The 15510-nt window shown below is 42.7% G+C and overlaps 1 protein-coding gene across 7 annotated transcripts in view; it reads left to right on the top strand.

The window, feature by feature from the left end:
* The window catches only part of Gtf2i (general transcription factor IIi), a 96348-nt gene that overhangs the window by 71992 nt on the left and 8846 nt on the right, over positions 1-15510 (top strand). For all 7 annotated transcript variants that reach the window (XM_013149332.3, XM_013149322.3, XM_013149325.3 and 4 more), the window contains 9 exons: positions 1518-1701; positions 2821-2879; positions 4445-4516; positions 5895-6078; positions 6799-6857; positions 7265-7339; positions 12451-12552; positions 13845-13910; positions 14188-14371. In XM_013149332.3, the coding sequence (XP_013004786.1) occupies positions 1518-1701; positions 2821-2879; positions 4445-4516; positions 5895-6078; positions 6799-6857; positions 7265-7339; positions 12451-12552; positions 13845-13910; positions 14188-14371 (985 nt within the window). The remainder of the gene's footprint in view (positions 1-1517; positions 1702-2820; positions 2880-4444; positions 4517-5894; positions 6079-6798; positions 6858-7264; positions 7340-12450; positions 12553-13844; positions 13911-14187; positions 14372-15510) is intronic.

Below are 15510 nucleotides of genomic sequence, written 5' to 3'. Positions count from 1 at the left end.
CGGCTCTCACTGTACTTGGTAAATGCCACAGTCCCTGATCTGGCCCTCAATGACACAGATGCACAGGTTGCCCTGCCTTCTAACATCACGTTGTTTCTCTGCCCCTTGTGTGTACCCTGTGCCAACTATGACCATCATGTACCTGTGCCGTTATCAATCTGAGTTTGTACCTTTGCTGGGACTGTTATACTGCGACATTGCTTGTATAATGCTCTCACTATATCCCCATAAATGTTACCACATTACAGAAGTTCTCCCAAGTGCCCCTTTCAAGCCGAAGCCCATTGGCACAGTCTGGTTACTGCTTGGCCCTCTGCGTGGGCTCAAGTAGGAGCTCAACACATACTTATTGTAGGAATCCGTTTCCTAAAGATGTTTTTCAAGCCAGCAGAAATCTGAGCATGTTGATCATGTAACATAGGTTGACCTTCATCAAATTAGAACTCTGAAAGAGCACAGAAGTGCCTCAAGCTGGCCTGGCAAGGAAGGCTACAGTGGAAGGTGGGACTGTGGCTGGAACAGATCCCTGTGAGGACCACAGAGCTGTGATTCTGGTTTCCTTCATGAAGCCAAATCTTCTTATACTGTTCCTTGTGTTCAAGAGAGCTGTAGGCTGCCAGGTCTTCAGGACCCACTTTTAGGGCACCTTGCGTGCTATTGACTTAGTCTTTGAGTTGTGCTTTCTGTATAATCCATGTACCTACTGTTTCTCATGATGCTTTTAACACTAAACTGTTAATATAATCCTCTGAGAACTCATTAGACCTGTCACAGTGACATCTTTACAGGGGACAACAGGCTAAATAAAGAGGATCTGTGTGAGCAGCCATCAGCTGTGCTCTTGTGTTTGGTTCTCAAATTGAGCTTTGTACCTACTAGTGCTCATGGTGATTTTTTTGAGGAGCAAGATAGCTTTCTACTGAAGGAAGGAGCTGTTAGTTTACTCTTAGAAAAACTGGCTAATTTTGGCCTTCTCATGAGTAAGAAAGTAGAATTTAGGAATCCTGGGCTGGGGGTGTAGCTCATACAGACCTTCTCTAGCCTGCGGAAGGTCACATTTCCCAGCCCCAGCCCTGCAGAAGAAAGTGCAGGGCAGAGGAGGACAGAGCCCAAATTGGGTTAGAGCTCAGCAGCCTAGAAGAGGACCAGGCACATCACAATGTCTGAAGTCTGCTTCCAAATGCCTGAAATAGGATTTATGTGATGTTCTCTACCACCTGTCACAATTTCCTTCTGTTCCTTTTTTGGATGGGGATGTGGTCGCACTGGTTTGCCCAGCCTGGCCTCATCCATTTCTGGGCACACATTACCCCCAAGGGATCTACAGGTGCGTGCCCCACATCCACCTTTCCTTTCCTCCGATACTGAAAAATGCTTAATCTTTATAGATCAAATTCTTTCAATAATTACTAAATGTGTTTTCAATATTTTAAAAAATTGCTGTGTGCCTTGCTTTGAAATGTATAAAAGCATAATTTTAGTATAGACTTAGCCTCCCAAATTGCTTTGATCTTCAGCTGAGGCCTTGGGGAGCACAGAAGCCAAGGCTGTTCCATACCAAAAATTTGAGGCCCATCCCAATGATCTGTATGTGGAAGGACTACCAGAAAACATTCCTTTCCGAAGTCCCTCGTGGTATGGAATCCCAAGGCTGGAAAAAATCATTCAAGTGGGCAATCGAATCAAATTTGTTATTAAAAGGTAAGATAATCATGTGTAGAAACAATTAATGTCTTTCCTGAAGATTAATTTCATGAAGACAGGCCTTTCGCTCCCTTTCCACAGGACTTCTCTTTGGATTTTAAGTCTCAGCAGTCCACCTAGACTTGTTGGCAGACTTTGGCTCAGTGCAAGTGGGAGATACACAGTATTGAGTCCGTGGGAACCTGTCCTTGAGATGCTTCAGCCAAAGCTTAGTGCAGTGTAGTGCTGTTGAGTATTTTCAGGGGAAAGGGCTGGGTGACCTAACTGTGCAGGTGTGCACACAGTAGAGGACAGGGCTGGCTTGGGCAGGGGATCATTTCAGTATACCTGCAGGAGCTGAACGTGCCTGCACGTTCACCTTCCCTGGACCAGGGTCCAGGATGCTGTGGGGGTGTGGCCTGGTGGAAATTAGGACTCAAACTTAGGTGCCAAATATGGCACTGACAAAAACAGTGTCTTGCAGTCAGAGGCCCGGGAGCAGATGCTGGGACAGTCATTGAAGGTTGCGTTTCAGAAGGAAGGCCAGCAGCACAGATGGCCTGGGTGCAGGACAGGGATAGAGGCTCCCATTGTGGTCACAGGAATGCCGAAGACCAGGCCTGGTCTTGCCCGCTGATGGTGCTGTGTTTGTATTGTGGTGGGGGCTGAAGGCTGCAAAATAGAGGAAGTGTTGAAGGTGACTTAGCTAGTTAGCTATTTTTATTTCTAGCTATTATGGTAAGATTTAGAAATTGGGCCAAGCATACCTTTAATCCCAGTACGAGGCAGGCTGCAACAGGAGGGTCATGCATTTGAGGTCAGCCCAGGTTACACAGCAAGTTTGATACTGGCCTGGACCCACATAGTGGGGCCCTGCTGTCATATATGCATAAAATTGAGTTGGTTTGGAGGAAAAGGTAACTGTTTTACACATGTAACCAGAAAACACCCATGTAATCCCACCAGAGTATGTAAAAACTGCTATTTTCCAGATAGTCACCAAAATGGTTTTATTTTTACTGCAAAGGAAGGGATCCTGGGCCATATTTAGAAGTAGTTAACAATGTGTGGCTATGTGGGAAAGGGCTTTAAGTTGTTCCTAAGTGCTCTGTTGCTAATACCCGCTTCACTTTTCAGACCAGAACTTCTGACTCACAGCACAACTGAAGTTACTCAACCAAGGACAAACACACCAGGTAGGATGGGGTGAAATTGTTTCCTTTCCTTTGATTTAATTTTCTTAAAAATTTAATAATTTGGGACTGAGGATATAGCTCAGTGGCATAGCACCTGCTTGGCAAGTGTATGGTCCCAAGTTTGATTTCCTATAAAGTCCCCTCACCCCCAATTATGTGTGTGGAATTCTTCCTTCCTGCAGCTTCTTCCCAAATACTCTTAAGGAAGCTCAGTAGAGTCAACTCATTATCTCCGTAAGCAGACCACAGTCTGTAGACGGCTACCGCTCTGCATTGAGACCAAGCTGTCCACAAAACAAGCACAAGCCCTACTTGTCTTTAAGCTCTGTAGAAAGCTATTTGTACATGTCACCCTGTGGTCATGATTCATATACAGTGGACTGTTGTACCATCTGTCTTCGGTTTTATTCTTTGACAGTATGTGTGTACTTTACACTCACAGCATACTTATTCCCGATAGCCACATTTTACCCCCTGCCCCTTACCTATGGTTTAAATAACTTTCCACATCAGATCAAACACTTTAGCACTTAGTTATGAGTTCTGTTGTTAAAATGGCAAATAACTCCTCTTTATGTTGATGTTGCAGCCCAACGTAAATAACTGTAGTCTCCCAGTTGAATGAATGGGCTATTTGAACTCTTAGGTGTGCCATTGTTTTGTTTACCATTTGAACAGAGTCAGAAAATGTGACCATGCTGGGTGGCCTACACCTATAAAGAAGCTGAAACAGGAGAATTTGCCATGAGTTCAAGGCCAGCCTGAACTATATAATGGTACACTCAGAATGAGATCTCAAAAGAAAATGTGACCACAGTTTGTAGCTTTGCCACAACTTTAGGGATGTGTGTTGTCAGGCAGCCTGTATATATCTAGATGGCCATTGCCTTCAAGGTAGAAGAGAACCTAAATCTCAACTATGCATTAGGTGCTGTTAAATTGGTGTAGTTGGTCCATCTTTGAATACCAAGGTGAATTAGAGTGTAGGTTGGGGTTGTGGTACGTCCAGAAACACCAAGCCTGCAGCCCTTAGTGAAGATCTGCCAGCATGCCAGAGGGAGTCTGTGTGTTGCGGCATGAGGAGTGGTTGAGGGATACTGTATTTCTTATGGGAAAACTTACTTTGATTGGTGAAGTTGTTTTGTGTGAATTTCTAGGCACATGACTGATCGGAAGAAGATAGAACAAGTGGACCAAAAAGGTGCCTCTGTAGAAAGCAAATGAAAAGAAGGCTATTGTCAGGGAATCTGGTGTGGGAGCCCTTGGCCTCTTAGAGCTGCTGTCCTGACGGACCTCCCGGGGAATATGAGAACCCCACTAGTTTTGAGCATTTTCATACACGAACAAGTTCTTTATCTACAGTGTGAATTTAAATTTGAATTCTCCCTGCAGTTCTGATAGTTAACACATCATTCTTTACCACCCAGATTATTATTTTTAAACAAAATAAACTAAGAACATGACTGGAAAGGAGAATATCTACCTTCTGGTCTCTGAATGGAATCTGCTTTTTATTTGTGCCAATACACCACATAACATCATTAGATTTGTTTTTTGCTTTCTAGTCAAAGAAGACTGGAATGTCAGAATTACCAAGCTACGGAAGCAAGTGGAAGAGATTTTTAATTTGAAATTTGGTACGTAAAATATAGTGATTATGTCTTGGTTTAAAAACAAGCAAGTGGTACATGCCTGTAATCCTAGCACTTGGGAGGCTGAGGCAGGAAGATTGCAGTAAGTTTGAGGCCAGCCTGGGCTACATACTGAATTCAAGGCCAGCCTGAACTGCATAGTGAGACCCCGTCTCAAAAAACAAAGGCTGTGTTGTGAATGAACTGTAAAAGTTTGGGGCCTGAACCAGGAAGGCGCCCCAGAAAGTGATTTTTATTTTTTTTCTCCTACTAAACTTACTGTTTAGAAACCAAACCATTTCCTCTATTTCTCTTGCCTTCAGTTTTCTCTTGTAGTGGGAGAGGAAAGGGAAGCGTTGGGACGCATCTCAGACCCAATGTTTGTGCTTTTAACCTGGCTAACATCAGTGTGGCCCATAGGTTGCATTATTTGTTTCAGCTGCAATTTGTAACCACAGCTTCTTGGTGTGTTGTTCTGAGCAGGGTTCTGAGGAAACTGAGCAGCAGGATTGCATCTGTCCTGACTGAGGGGACTGAGGAAGTGCAGAGTGGGGTGTGCAGGCAGCTTCCCAGGGCATCCTGTCAGCAACTTTAGTGCCTGGGGTTGACCTTTTGTATCTTTGATCAGGCATCTTCAATCCTCAGCCTCTTGTCTTAATGAGTTCTGCTTAAATGCAGCTTTAAAGTAGCAGACTAGCACCCAGAGACAGCCAAGAGGCTGAATGGTTTGTACCAAACCGGAATATACCAGTGCTGAATCCCTGCCCAGATGTCGTCCATGGGGAGCCAGCCCACTTGGGTCTTTACCCACCCAGGTGCCACTTTCAGGGACTTTGTCCTGCTACTTTGTCACCCTGACTCTGGGGTGAACAAGGAGGACAGACAGAGATTTAGTTTAGCAGGAAGGCTCGCGTCTGGTGGACAAAGAAATCCCAGGTGTCTAGCTCATTCTGCTTTTATTCCCTAAAATGTGATACACACAATTACAGTAACACAAGATTTAAAAAAAAAGTAACACAGGATTCATCTGCTAGTGATGGCCGAGTACGCGGCCTGATGTCAGCCGTGCTGACTCCCCAGACCCTGCCGCGCTGTCCCGTTGTGTGCTGCCAAAGAAGTACACCTGCTGCCTTTTTCATTCGTGCTCACAGAGGAGGCCAGTTAGACTCCCTTCTCCTTACCTCCCACAGAGAGGGAGCTGTACTTGGGAATTAAACTGTTCAAATGTTCCTCCTGGCACCTTTTCTTTTTCTGACCTTTTAGATTTTTCACAGTGTCCTAATAAGCAAGTTGGCTTCAGCATTGTGTGACTTCTAGATGGTAAGGAACCCATGTGCAGCATATTTGAGAGTACATTGACAAAATTGTGTTCTCTTCTTTTCAGCCCAGGCCCTTGGCCTCACAGAAGCAGTGAAAGTCCCATATCCCGTGTTTGAGTCAAATCCTGAGTTCCTCTATGTGGAAGGCTTGCCAGAAGGGATTCCCTTTCGAAGCCCCACCTGGTTTGGAATTCCACGTCTAGAAAGGATTGTTCGTGGGAGCAATAAAATCAAGTTTGTGGTGAAAAAGTAAGTTCTATGGCTGAGGGAGTTGCTTGGTGGTTAGAACACTTGTCTAAACCCAGAGTTAAACCTCCAGTACTGCCAAAAAGGAGGGGGAAAAGGTTCTGATGGCTACTGTATTCATTTCTAGAATTAATAAAGTTGTATTTTTCACTTAAATTTTTTATCTGAATAAGAGAGATGATTTTTGTCCTTGATAGGAAAGTCTAGCTCAGAGCTAGTATCCAGTTTTGACTTGGTTCTGCAGTTCACTTCTGGATCACTATAAGGAGAGAAAGAACTGCCTCGCTGTGCTGTTTAGGTGCCTGAACACAGTTCAGAATGCTGGCTTTGTCACCACTCAGTACTAGGGACCAAGCCTAAAGCCTTCACCCTGAACTATTCCTAGTATAGACACTCTCTCTCCCCTTTACATGTGGAGACAGAGTCTGCCTAAGTTACCCAGGCTAAGCTTGAATTTCCAATCCTCTGGTCTCCGCGCCTCCCAGAGTGCAAACATATGTTACCACTTCCAGCACAAAATGCTGATTTTTTATCTGTTCGTTGCTCCTGTTCAGTTTATGAATAACTGAGTATAAGTAGTTTTTTATTTACCTCTCTGCAGAATAAAACTAAACTGGTATTTAGTTTTCTATTTTCAAAGCATTGGTCATGATCATTGTACTAGCTGTGTAGTTCACTGTTGCACTGACCATTATAATACTTATTTGTGGTTTTTCTTCCTAGACCCGAGCTTGTTGTCTCTTACTTGCCTCCTGGCATGGCTAGTAAAATTAACACTAAAGGTAAGAGATTATGTAAGTTTTCTTTATTATGCTTCAGTGCATTGAAAGACTGTCAACATTACCTATCATACTGAATCATTGGCCATTATCTTTGTGGGGCTTTTGTTTTGTTTCTTTGCTTTTTAAACTATTTTATTTAATGAAGCTTTTTTTCTTTCTCTTCTCTTTTCTTTCTTAACATTTCATTGAAAATTTCACGTTTGCAATCCTCCTTCATTCATGTTTCCACAGCTTTGTTGAGACTCATGTGGAGGATTACACTACCAGTTTAATTCTTCAGGTTTCTTTGAAAAGAGCCAAACTGTATGAATTTTAATACTCTGCTTTTATAAAGCATTCCCTTATGTAGTTGTTTTTTTTTTTTTTTTTAAGCAAAATGCAAAAATAATTAGGGGTTTCTTTTCTAGCATTGCAGTCCCCAAAAAGGCCCCGAAGCCCTGGGAGTAACTCCAAGGTCCCTGAAATTGAGGTGACTGTGGAAGGTAAGTCCAGTTCTGGGTGCGTCGCTGATGGCTCCTTGGTTATGATATGGTTATGGGAGGTTACAAGGTATAGTGTTAGGCAAATGATGTACAAAACTAACTTTATACATAAACAGCATCCTGTGATAAAGCCAACTTCTTAAATGTTTATAATTAAAACTTTGAAAAACGGCTCAGATGATGATCATAGATCATGTTACAGTCTTTCAAGATAATCCCTAAAATGTTTTTCTTTCCTATGTTGAGATTGTTTCTCGGGGTGGCTTCCCTGGACATTCTAGAATTGTCACTCCCAGCATGAAAACGCCTCCTTCTCACCTTCCTAGCATGTCACCATTATCTGGTATACCAAATGCTTACTTATTCCATTTATTGTCTCCACTACAACAAATGAATAACGGAACTATCTTGAATCCCATCATAGTGATGACAGAAACCTTTTCCTTCTCCAGCACCCATTTCCCATGCTCTATTCAATCATAGACCTCCCAAGCTGTGTTATCTTCCTGGACTATTGCTTACATCCAAATTCCCTAGACTACCTTGATACTTGGTTTTCTTTTTTAATAATAATATAAGGGACTGGAGGATAATGTGGGATTATTTCCTTTTTCATACTTTCATCAGGAAAGAATGTTTAGAAATCATTTAGACAACAGCTTGGGTTAAAGTGGTTCCTGCCACGGGGACCATGGATTTAGCTCAGTGGCACAGCTCCTGCCTGGCAAGCATGAGGTCCTGAATTCTATTTGCAATTCTAAATAAATAAAGTGGTTCTTGTGATGTCCTCCAACATTAAACTTGAATACTGAGATTTTAATTTAGAATCTTAATATCTTTTGCATTAGTATCTTTTGTCCTGAAAGAAAAACAATACTGTACAGACCAAATTTTTGCTTGAGTCTCTTGGTTTAAAAAAAAAAAAAAATTAATAAAGTATAGGTTTTGAGACCTAAGTGATTAGATTCAGATCTGGGTTCCACCACCTAGGGAAATTATTTAAACTTTATGTTCTTCAGTTTGTGATTCTGTAAAATAGAACAGAGAAAAGTGTTTTAATTCCTGTGGCTTCAGAAAATGAAGATGGTCATTCACCTTGTAACTTGCCATTTAGAAATACTCTGCTCAGGGTATTGAGTGTTGAAGGTGTGCAAGGTGCAAATCTGTATTTATGTGGTTGGGAAAAGAATCTAAGGACACTATGGAGCCCAGCACTTTCATTTCACAGGTGAAAAAACCAAGTGTTAAGAGCTGAATTGACCAACGACGGTTTCAGGATTCAGGAGTCAGTGGAGTGGGCTGAGCTTCAGGGGCTCTGGCTTGTGTGTGCGTCCCTGGGTCGCAGTCCTCCTGTTGTCTGTCCTTGTGCACTGATTTTGCCTCGCAGCCTTGCTTCCTACAACTTTAGCCACATTTCAAAAAGTAGTACATGGAACATTCCAGAAATAAACAGTTGACACATATAAAAATACATTAATAATGCTTCTGTGAATGCAGGTGCAAAAATTTCAGCTCCTACTTTCAGATCTTTTGAGCCTATAGCCAGAAGACCTGCGTCATTTGATGATGCTTTGCTTAATTTTTCAAGAGATTACCATAGTGTTTTCCGTAGCAACTATATCACTTTATGTTCCCACCACCATGCATTTTTCCACATCTCCACCAACACAGTTTTTACTGTGTGTTGTTGTCGTTGTTATTGTCATTGTTTTAAATAATAGTCACTGATGACTTATACCTGTTCATTTTCATTGATGAATTGCATTCCATTATATGATTACACATTTTGCTAATCTACATACCACTTTTTGGTCATTCCAGCATTTTGTTTGAGGCTGGATCTTGCTGTACTTCCCAGGCTCTTGTCATTGGGGCTGGGTATTTGTCTTGTCATTGGTAGCTCAGCGGCATAAGCACCTGCCTTGCAAGGAGACGGTCGTGAGTTCGATCCCCGGTACCAATTAAAAGATTAAAAAAAAAAGACTACAGTATTTCAGGGGCTGGGGATTTAGCTCAGTGGCATAAGCGCCTGCCTTGCAAGCAGGCAGTCATGAGTTCCATCCCTGGTACCGATAAAAACGAAAAAGACCCAAAAAAAGACTACAGTATTTCAAACTCTTGTCATGAAGTGATCCTCCTGCCTCAGCCTCCTGGATAGCCAGCTAGGACTGCAGGCATGTGCTACTGTGTTGGCTTTGTTCATACTTTTAATGACTATCAGTGAGGGCCAGGGATTTAGCCCAGTAGCATAAGTGCCTGCCTGGCAAGTTTGAGGTTGTGAGTTGAATTTCTGGTACCAAAAGAAACATCAGTGAATAATTTAGTATGAAATTCATGTTTGTGTTTTTATGTAGACATTTCTCAATTCTATTTGATGACTTGATTATTAAACACAAATAAGTATGTTAACCAGAATGAAATATACATAGCTTCTCTTGCTTTGTAGCAGAATAAGCAAGGGAAATAAGATAGTAGTGATCTTCCTACATTTGGCAGTAAAACTCATTTGTCATGCTAGACCATTTATTAAATTGTAAAAAAAATTAATAAATAACATTCTTAAAATGAAATCCTCATTCTGAACACTTGAGTCTTCTGTGTATTTTAGGTGAGGGCTGGGCGAATGGACAGTCCACCAGCCTTCTGTGCCCAGCTGGTGGCTCTCAGCCAGGCCAGTGCTTGCAGTAGGGCTCCTCCTGCTGTAGCCGGGCATAGCACGGCTTCCCAGGACCTGACTGTTGCTGTCTCAGCCCCTGGGCCTGGGAAGCTAATTAAGATACTGTCCAACTGTCTTGTGTCAAAAACCAGAAATACTGTCGTTAGTGTTTGTAAGGTGTTTTGAGTAACCAAAAGCCATGCCCCAGTGTAGGACTTTCTGTCAAAAGTTCAGTGGCAAGAGTGACAGCTGTTTGCTCCTTACTGATATTATCAGGTGTGCATCATGTTGTGCAGCTGGTTTATTATCTCTTTGAAATGAAACTTCTGTGAAGCAGAAGTGGCTTACACAGAACGAGCTTATGCTGGCCCCCTGAAGGGCTTTGTCCCCAGACCACACCTGGCAGCCCACAGCCTCAGGGCCCTGTTCCTGGGGTGCTTTCAAGCCATATATTTGTGGGTGTATCTTTGTCGCGTATTTTAATGTTTCTGTTTTATTGTGTAGTAGTCTAGTGTATGTATTCACATCTCGCTTATATATTCACTTGTAAACCCACAATATTAATGGGCTCCTGCCTGTGTATATCTCCATGCTATGACAAATGAAGATGCTGAGATTTTGTGCGCAAAGTGCCGCATTTGCCTCTCTCCTCAGGAGAGTGGATAATGAGGAGTAGGAATGCTGAGGTTTGGGCTTTCTCAGAAGCCACCCAACAGAACTCCCAAGCGCTTGTACCATTTTACACTGCCATTGGGGTTGGTACACCCTCGTGGTACTTGAAACTTGCATTATCGTCACTTTAGCTGTTTTCCTGGGTGTGTGGTCCTTTCCTGCTTAGGTGATCCGGAGTGCCAGTTAACTGTTTAGATAGGAGCAGTCAGGCCAGTGGTGCTGCCTGGCCAGCTGCTCTTCCTGCCTTGCCCATGTTTTGCCAAGAGGTTGCATCATGAGCTTGGGGTGTGAGCAGGGATTGTCAGATAACTTTAGTGACATGTTACGGAACTGCTATGAGACACTGGCATTCTGCATGTCAACACATAGCACCGGGGTGTAAGCCACTTGGGCTGGCCCACCCAGACACACTTGCTATCATTGCTTTTTAGTCAAGAGTGTTGGGCTGATTAAAGACTAGGATGTTGATTTTAATGTTTTATAGGGAATTGTGGGCTCTGTTTTTTCTACCTCTTGCTCAGATCGATGAAAGCAGGTTTTTGACTGTACTGAGAAGCCAGACTTGGAAGGTTGGTATCCCAGATCTGCTGCTAACCAGCTGGATATTTGGTCCCATGTTGCATAACCCTGTGCTCTTCTTCTCTGTGGTACAGTATAATTCTTTACTACCCAGAAAGTGCTTGCAACGGTGGCCACTATTATGTACTATCGTGGCCAGCTATTAATAGATTTCTGTAAAAATTAGTCATCAAGCAAAAACTGTTGTACAAACACACTCATAGGTACTGGACAGCTTGCAGGAAGTAATTGAAACAAAAGCTCAGAATCTACAAACATTGCTGCAGATTATGAAATTTAACATTTTAGGATCCATCCTGAGAATGTTGACTGTACACCAGAGAGTGCAGATGAAATTTAATGTTTATTTTTCTATTATCTTGACCCTTTTTTTTAATAGATGAAGTGTCATTGTATTTCCCACGCTGATCTCAAACTCCTGGGCTCAAGCTGTTCTGTGTCAGCCTGTCCATTAGGTGGGACTACAGACATGTGCTACTACATCCAGCTATTTTTGCTTAATAGCTTTTAAAAAATAGCTTGCCAGGTGTGGTGGTACATATCTGCAATCCCAACACTCAGGAGGCTGAGGCAGGAAAATGGCTGCAAGTTTGAGGCCAGCCTGGGCTACACTGTGAATTCAAAGCCAACCAAAACTGCATACCCTGTCTCAATCAATCAATCAATCAATCATTCAAAGCTCTCTTTGGATAGAAGTCATATCATATCACAAATGGATGTCCTCCTCTGTAAAGATTCGTGGTCTGGGTTTTTTGTGGATAAATGGAACACTCATTTTCATTTAATAGGAAATAACTGATATCTGTGACATTATTTCTAAGTTGTACTAAAAATTCAAAAAAAAACTGCTGGACAGTCGAAAGGGAAGCTTCGTAGTAGAGATAATAGTACCTAAAGTTGTGTTATATCCAGGGCTAAAGGAAGACATCTAAGCAGACATTGGTGCCTGAAAGATCAGGAGGCTTTACAGGGTCCCTGTGGTATCTCAGCTTCATCAGGCACCGTCTTCAGAGACCAAATGGCGTAGGCAGGAGGGAACATAGAAACATGGCCGGAGCACTGTGGGGGTGAGCAGGAAATGCACTGAGCTTGGTGTTTCCTTGTGTGCTGGACCCACAGTGTTTATTCTAGAGAATGCGGAAATAGTACTTAACCCAGAACAAACACGTGCTGATCACACTTTCTCTCTTTCCATTTTTCTTAGGCCCTAATAACAATAATCCTCAAACCTCTACTGTTCGAACTCCTACGCAGACTAACGGTTCTAATGTTCCCTTCAAGCCTCGAGGGAGAGAGTTTTCCTTTGGTAAATGTCTCTTTTGGACTTATTAATTTCAGAATAGTGGGGGCTTTGTCTGTGTATATGTTTTGGTTTGGTGGGTTGGAGGGGGATGTTTGTACGTTTTTTTTTTTTTTTTTTGAGACAGTTGTGCCGTGTAGCCCAGGCTGGCCTCAAACTTGTAGTGGTCCTCCTGTTTCAGTCTCCTGAGTGCTAGGATTACAGGCATGTACCACCATGTCTGGCTTAATTTCAGAATTTTGAATAAAGGAAATTAATGCTTTATTTTTACCAGTGAATAATTCCTGTTTGCTGAGTCATTGTTGGTCAGAGATGACAGGAACAGACCACAGAGCAGATTGCCTGATGCATCATACCTTTGAGAGTGAGGCCTGAGCACAGATCTGTTCATTAATAATAAGAATAATGTTGGGCCTGGGGATTTAGCTCAGTGGCATAAGCACCTGCCTTGCAAGCAGGCAGTCATGAGTTTGATCCCTGGTACCGATAAAAAAGAAAAAGACAAAAAAAAAGAATAATGTTATAGCATTTCTACTGGCTGGTATAATTTTTAAAAATTTCAAACTTGGCTGGGGGTTTAGCTCAGCGGCTTAAATGCCTGCTTGGCACACACAAGGTTGTGAGTTCAATCCCCAGTATCAAAGAATAAATAAGTAAATAAATAAAATAAAGATAAAGATAACATTTCAAACTTAGTGGCTCAACTGGGCATGATGGCATATGCCTGTAATCCCAGCACTCAGGAGACAGAGGCAGGGGGATTGCTGTCAGTTTGAGGCTACCCTGGGCTACAAAGTGAGTTAAGACCAGCTTGAATTGCATATAGCAAGATGCTGTCTCAAAAAGACAAAAAAAAACCCTTGAGTAATTCAAAATGCTTAAATGCGCTAAAAAAAAGTAGTGGGAAGCTGTCTTTGCCATCATTTCTTATGTGCCATATGGGGGCAGCATTGCTTTCTCCATCAGGGTTATATAAAGATTGCAAATATTAGTCATCTAATGTACTTTTAACCATACCCAGCACATAATAGACAGTGTAACTGGGGGGGGGGGGCATTGGGTCATTCAGATGTTATTTACTTACAGCCAATGTGCTGTATTAGTAAAAGAACTAAACAGTTCAATTGTACGCCAGGATCAGTGGTTGCCAACCCACGTGGCAACGTTGCCACATTAAACGTGTATGCATTTTTTATTTTGTACTTCGTAAAGTTGCACAGTAAACAGTGAAAGATTCCTACCTGTGAGCATATACTGGTATTACAGTTTTAACTGTTCTGTCTTTTATAAAAATGCAGAGGCCTGGAATGCCAAAATCACGGACCTGAAACAGAAAGTTGAAAATCTTTTCAATGAAAAATGTGGTAGGTTTATTTGAAATAATAAGATAGCTCTTTGTACATAGAAGAAAGGGAGTTAACATTGTAATGTTACTGTCATTGAAAACGTGCAGGTTTGGGACTTCAGTTCCTCGTGTTTTCTTGGGCACCAGAATCATTTCTTAAAGTGCTGAAAAATTATTTCAAATGCATTTTTAGTTTGGGAGTTTGTTATTTTAAGGTTTTTTTTTATAATGCACTTTTAAACCTGCAATGTTTTCTCAGTGTTGTGGCAGAAACAGATGCGGTGTATGTCTTACAGGGGAAGCTCTTGGCCTTAAGCAAGCTGTGAAGGTGCCATTTGCATTGTTTGAGTCCTTCCCAGAAGATTTCTACGTGGAAGGCCTGCCTGAGGGGGTGCCGTTCCGCAGGCCCTCCACTTTTGGCATCCCGAGGCTGGAGAAGATCCTCCGGAACAAGGCCAAAATCAAGTTCATCATTAAAAAGTAAGGACAGTAGGGGGTTGTGGGAGTGGCCCAGCCAGAGACTTGGGGACTCCAGGGCTAGGCATAGATCAAGTAGCTGCCGAAGACCACCCTTCTCTTTGTGTAGCTGCCCTTTGCCCAATAATAAGAGTTAACCCCAGGGCCTTAGATGTGATGTAAGTGTTCCACACTGAGCACCCCAAGCTTTTCCTTTTCAGGCCAGCCAAAGACACGCATCCTCCTTCCTTAGCCTTCTGGGTAACTAGAGTCACAGGCATGTGCCACCCACATGCTGCAAGCTTAGTGAGTTAGAAGTGGAAAGGGGCTGGCGCTACCACATCAGAGAGGTAACTTCATGTCGCAAGATCTAATGCCACCACCCCATTACACTTGCACCGGTTCATGCTATTGAAGTCTTAGCATTGACCACATTTCCTAAAGGCCTTTGGTTTCTCCAGCTCTCCGTATTTGCCTGAACATCTGGGATAGAATTAGGTTGGTGATTGGAACAAGTGGGAATGATTATAGTTATTGAGACATATTGATGGGAAACAGCTACTTGAAATTAATTGATATGAATTTCAGGGTTCATTTACTAGGTGTGGTGCATACTTTTGAGTTGTCCCAGGCTTGTGTCACACAAAGGAAACTGACATTGCCTGGCTCACTGTCCTCGAGGCAGGATCAGAAAGGTTTGCTGTCAGCTTGAGACTGCGCTTCCTGCAGAGAAGGTGGGGCACAGTACTGAGTACCCGGCCGTGGAGGGCTATATGCAGGGGTGTTTGCTGTCTCTGTCCTCCACCCCAGCTCCGAGTCCTAAGGACAGGTCCTTGATGTGGGAAGAAGAGGCAGGGAAATGAGCCTGGCTGGAGGGGGGATCTGAAGAAGGGCCAGGATGATGCCACAAGCACAGCTGTTACATGTTTTTGGATGGGTTCTTTGTATAATGGTGTTTCTTCTAAAGAACTGAGTGTATATTTGGTGTTGGGCGCTTTGGGGAAGTCTTTTTTTTTTTTTTTTTTTTTTTTTTTTTTTTTTTTTTTTTGGTACCAGGGATTGAATTTATAACGGTATGTTTCCCAGGGAAGCGCCTAAGCCACTGAGCTAAATCCCCAGCCCAGGGGTCTTATTTTTGTGTTGTGAAGATACTAGAGATGGTG

The sequence above is a fragment of the Cavia porcellus genome, unplaced genomic scaffold, assembly GCF_034190915.1.
Source record: "Cavia porcellus strain 051 isolate PalLab524CR breed Dunkin Hartley unplaced genomic scaffold, mCavPor4.1 scaffold_23, whole genome shotgun sequence".
Lineage (NCBI taxonomy): Eukaryota > Metazoa > Chordata > Mammalia > Rodentia > Caviidae > Cavia > Cavia porcellus.
This window is presented reverse-complemented; position numbering and strand designations above follow the sequence as displayed.